Genomic DNA, 5316 nt, shown 5'->3' with positions numbered 1-5316 from the left:
GATGTAGCATTGTTTCAAGTGTGGACAGTACACAGTCAGTACAAGTTACAAGGCTTAAATAGTGAAGTGGCTAGGGAATAGATTCGTTTTTTCCCATCATAATGCCTCGCTCGCCTTGCCAATTTTCGAGTCGCATGTTCAACTGGCTTTTTTGCTCGATTTTAAGGCTCTTTTTCAACGATTTCCGAACGTTTACTTAGACGAAAATATCAGCCAAATAGCTCTTGGAATGGCCACAGATGCAAGGAAATGACGGATAATTTTCTTGGGGACCCCCCCCCCCCCCCTAAAAAAACCAAAACCAAAACATTCTCAGCGGCGTACCCCGTCCCCGCGGTCAGCGCCCTCAATTTGCGCCGCCCCCCCCCCTTTTCAAAATTCCTTGACTTCGACCACACATCGTGAAAGGATAGAGAATGTCGATCTTAAAGAAAGTTGGCAAATAACGAAAACGGGCGGCGAATTACCTGAGTGGCGAATATTCTCTGTCTTATTAAAGTGATTTCCATTATTTTAATACAACTTTCTACCTTTTCGTGAACATTGAGAGGCAAATCACGAACCATGCAGAGTTAGGCCTATTAGCAGTCTATGTCTTCGACAATGGACAAGATAACTGATCCATATTCTGATCGTATTCATAATATTCAACAATCTGATCAAAATACAGATCTATATTTCGTTTCGTTTTTTTTTTATACTTTCGATGGCCTACAGTACATGAAGATCTGACAAGTTGTACTCGAAGGTCGTCTCAGAGGTCGTACGAGCGGCTTTTGGACCCGACGACGTCAGACATTGATTAATCAAACAGCGTTGACGTTTCTAGTGGTTTACCTACAGTTCCGTGCATGGCACGCCGAGAAGTCGCCGTAACAGACCGTTTCATTGGCTTATCCCTCACTTCAACCAAAACGCTGGTAATATAACAACTCTTCCAGATCCTAGTGTAGTAAAGACAAGTAAAACGAAATTTTGAACTATAAAAAACGAAACGAAATAGGACCTGTGTTATAATCAGATTGAATATTGAAAGAAGACTTCAACAAAACAAGGCTGTTGGATGGCCGTATTTTCGATTCCCTGGTTGTGCGTGACAAGGAGTAGGGTCGCCTGTCCAACCTCGTGGGTTTTCTCCGGGTCCACTAAAATGAAATGAATTGAAATGAAATAGGGTTTAACGTCCTAGTCCAACTGGGCTAATGAAGACGGGCATACGCCATACAGTGTGCTATGAGTGAGGAAAATTTTGCCCGTATAGTGGGGATACGGCCTACTCTTATATAGAATTACAACTGCCAGGAGATCTTTTAAGTGCACGCCAATGTGTACATGTGACCTCGGTTTTACGTCCCATCCGAATGACTAGACATCTGTCCTTGTCAGGCCCTCCGCCCTGCACCACAAACACGGGGAAACCACGTACGCCATGAAAGGCCTATGAACTTTCTCGCCCATCACCGTGGGAGCTAACCCGTGACCTCCAGGCTAGCCACCGAGGCTCCCCTGACCCTCCTGTTTCCTCCCACTGCTAAAGAGCCCTACGCGCAAGCCTATTATTGAAATAAAATGGAAACATGTTAATCCCGAAATGACCTGGTTTGTGTCTCTCTCTCCGGGGGGTTGGATGGCTGAATGGTTAGCACGTGCGCGCTGTATCATAAAGTCTGTCATTGAGTCAATTGGCGGGGTTTTGATTCCCCGGTTGTACGTACAAGGAGGATTAGGGTCGCCTGTCCAACCTCGTGGGTTTTCTCCGGGTCCTCCGGTTACCTCCCGCGGCTAAAGACCCGTACGCGCAAGCGAATTATGGGGATAAAATTGAACCATATGTTAGTCCCAAATGACCTAGTTTGTGTCAAGTGGACGTTAAACCCCATTTCTCTCTCTCTCTCTCTCTCTCTCTCTCAACAAAACAACCGTGAGGGAACACAGTCACGTGAGAGCCAAATTTATCTTGTTCAGCACGTGATAAAAATTTCCTGTCACATGACATCCAAGTCACGTGAAAAAAGGAGAATGATTGTTGTAGACCGATGATCGAATTTCAGAAATTGCTGTTATCCTAAAGATCATACAAGTCAGCTGATAAGATAAGTTCAACAAAACTTATGACAGTATCACGTGACTCGGAAGAATTATTATATAGGGTGAAAAATTAAAACCTTGAATACATTTTTTTTATAAACAGGGAAGTAGAAAGACGTTTTAATTACGTAACGAACAATTTCTGAAAGTGTTGAAATAGTTGAATTGAAAATGAACACTTTCGTTAAATCAGCAGCCCTATTGTTGCTTGCTACAGTGGGAGTATTAGAAGCTGCCGTGGCTCAAGATGAAATAAATAATATGCCAGGTTTAGCTAAACAACCTAATTTTAAACAATATTCGGGTTATTTGAAGGCATCAGGAACAAAGAAATTACACTATTGGTTTGTGGAATCTGCTGGAAATCCTGCCAAAGACCCTCTTGTTTTATGGATGAATGGTGGTCCAGGTTGTAGTTCTGTTCTGGGATTATTGACCGAGCATGGACCATTTAGAATAAACCCTGATGGAAAGACCGTGGTTTATAACCCATACAGTTGGAATCTCTTAGCTAATATGTTGTATCTTGAAGCACCTGCTGGTGTAGGTTTCTCCTATTCGGATGATAAAAATTACACAACAAATGATGATGAAGTTGCTCAAAATAATTTCCTCGCTTTGAAAGACTTCTTTTCCAAATATCCAGAATATTCCAAAAATGAGTTTTACGTAACTGGTGAAAGTTATGGCGGTGTGTACGTACCAACACTAAGTGCTTTGGTTGTTGATGATAAAGAGATAAATTTCCAGGGAATGGCAATCGGAAATGGTTTGTCAAGTTATGATCTCAATGACAATTCGTTAATTTATTTTGCATATTATCATGGTTTAGTTGGTGAAGAGATTTGGGACTCTCTTGTCCAGAATTGCTGTAATGGGAATACAAGCGGCCATTGTATGTTCACAAAAGCCGTGAGTAACCAGAAATGTAAGGAAGCCGTCACCACAGCCAGTCAGATTGTCTATTCCAGTGGACTCAATATTTATAATTTGTACGGAGAATGTGCTGGAGGAGTCCAAAAAACAAGTGTCCGCTTCGACACTCAACGGAACAAGGTCGTTTCCAATAATTTTGGCTGGTTGTTGTCCAACACCGATTACATCAAAAAGGAATTTGAACTTTTGAAAACTCTTGCACCAGGAGGTTTGTCTTTAGATCCACCTTGCATTAATGCCACCAACGTTGCTAATTATTTAAATTCTCCGGAAGGTCGACAAGCTCTTCATATACCAGAGCAAGTTCAACCTTGGTCAAGCTGCAGTGGTGAGGTTGGTGCCGGCTATGTTCGAACTTACATGGAAATGTCTGCTCAATACAAGAAAATTCTGGCTGCCAAGAAACGAGTTTTAGTCTACAATGGTGACGTTGATATGGCTTGTAATTTTCTCGGTGATGAATGGTTCATTGAAGATCTTGATCTCGATGTCGTCGCTGAAAGAATGGAATGGTTCTATATGGCTGCCGACGGAACAAAACAAGTCGCAGGATTTGTCAAACAATTTGAAGATTTGGATTTAGTGACTGTTCGAGGTGCAGGACACATGGTACCCACAGATAAACCAATCGTGGCTCTTAGAATGTTTTCAAATTATCTAACAATTAGAAAATAATTAGTGCAAGTAAGATAAAGAGCTGGTTGTTTTGCTATAATAGTTCAAAAATAGATAATGCATACAGTAAACTTCGCATAAGTTGGATCCAAGTGGACTGACCAATTTCATTCGAGTTAAGAGACGATCCGAGTTAGCCGAATCCGAAATTCAATCTTAGCTTGATGACAAATAAACTGCAAGAGCCGGGTGGATAATAATTGATTCAAAGGCACATTTCAAGCTTTTATTCGTATTGTGCTGATCCGACTTAGGCGAAGGAAAAAAGACGGAATTAAATCAAACGGACCAAACATTTTGATCCGAGTTGAACAATGATCCGACTTTGGAAATCCGACTTACGCCCAGAAATTTAATAAGAAAAACGTGCAGGGTCAAAGGGTCCAAACGATTTTATCCGAGTTGAGCGAAGATCCGACTTATACGATTCCAACTTACGTGAAGTTTACTGTATATCAGAAATTTGTATTTTTCTTCGTAATGCACAGTAAGATTTTTAGAATAGAACTAACACAAGTTCCAGTTTGTAGTGTACACCCCATTTAAAATTAATCAAAATTAACAATTTACAGTCTATATACTGTAATATATTAGTAAAAATAGTCATGTAAAGTGATTCTCCACAAAGAATTGCATTTTACGATTGACACACAGCATTTAAAAGTTTATTGTATCTAATGTAAATTCATAAAATTATATATTATTATTAGAAATTTTTTTTTTTTAAATTAGTCATTCCAGTGTCATTTTTTTGGGGGTTGGATGGCTGAGTGGTTAGCACGCGCGCGCTGTATCATTAAGTCTGTCATTGAGTCAACTGGCGGGGTTTCGATTCCCCGGTTGTACGTGACAAGGAGTAGGGTCGCCTGTCCAACCTCATGGGTTTTCTCTGGGTCCTCCGGTTTTCTCCCACTGCTAAAGACCCCTATGCGCAAGCGAATTATTGAAATAAAATTAAACCATATGTTAGTCCCGAAATGACCTAGTTTGTGTGGAGTGGACTTAAACCCCATTTCTCTCTCTCTCTCTCTCTTTCTCTCTCTCTCTCCAGTGTCATGTTATAGTCTTTAGTCTGTTCATTATGCCACATTCATTTGTTTGGCCATATTCTGGTTTCAGCTTGCCAAAAAAATTAACATTTATCCTGTAATACTAAGCTAGTCGGCATAAAACCTTTTTTCCATGCTTACATGGAAACGGCCCAAATGCAATTTGAAATTGAATTGAACGGAAATGATTGAATGTAAATCATACATTCATATTACATTGCCCTTCGATTGAGACTTCTGGCATATTTCGTTGAATGTAAATCAGTTTATATATATTCATATTACATTATTATATGCGCTGCGACCCATTTGTGTCAATTTCTAGGTCCCAAATATTAGCGATTTAACTTCTTTAAAGACACAACTTTTCATTTCCCAGAGATTTGGTACTTAATAAATTTTATTTTGTTTTGCATACAGTAGTTTATATATTTGAATTTTTGGACATATAATATTTATGTATTTTGTATATCATCATCATGTCATTCCATTTGACTTTCTTACGTAGTTTTTTTTTTTTGTGTAGATGCTACTTGTTGAAATTGAAATAAAATGATTTTTTTGATAA

At 39.7% G+C, this 5316-nt stretch overlaps 1 protein-coding gene across 1 annotated transcript; it reads left to right on the top strand.

Annotated features, from left to right (window-relative positions):
* The first annotated feature begins 1999 nt into the window (after positions 1-1999).
* Positions 2000-5316, top strand: LOC126812113 (lysosomal protective protein). The gene has a single exon (XM_050538364.1). The coding sequence runs from the start codon at positions 2260-2262 to the stop codon at positions 3697-3699; it is 1440 nt and encodes a 479-aa protein (XP_050394321.1). The 5' UTR covers positions 2000-2259; the 3' UTR covers positions 3700-5316.

This window comes from Patella vulgata, chromosome 2 (assembly GCF_932274485.2).
Source record: "Patella vulgata chromosome 2, xgPatVulg1.2, whole genome shotgun sequence".
NCBI classification, from domain to species: domain Eukaryota; kingdom Metazoa; phylum Mollusca; class Gastropoda; family Patellidae; genus Patella; species Patella vulgata.
The sequence above is the reverse complement of the archived record's forward strand: the minus strand, read 5'-3'. Positions and strand labels throughout refer to the sequence as shown.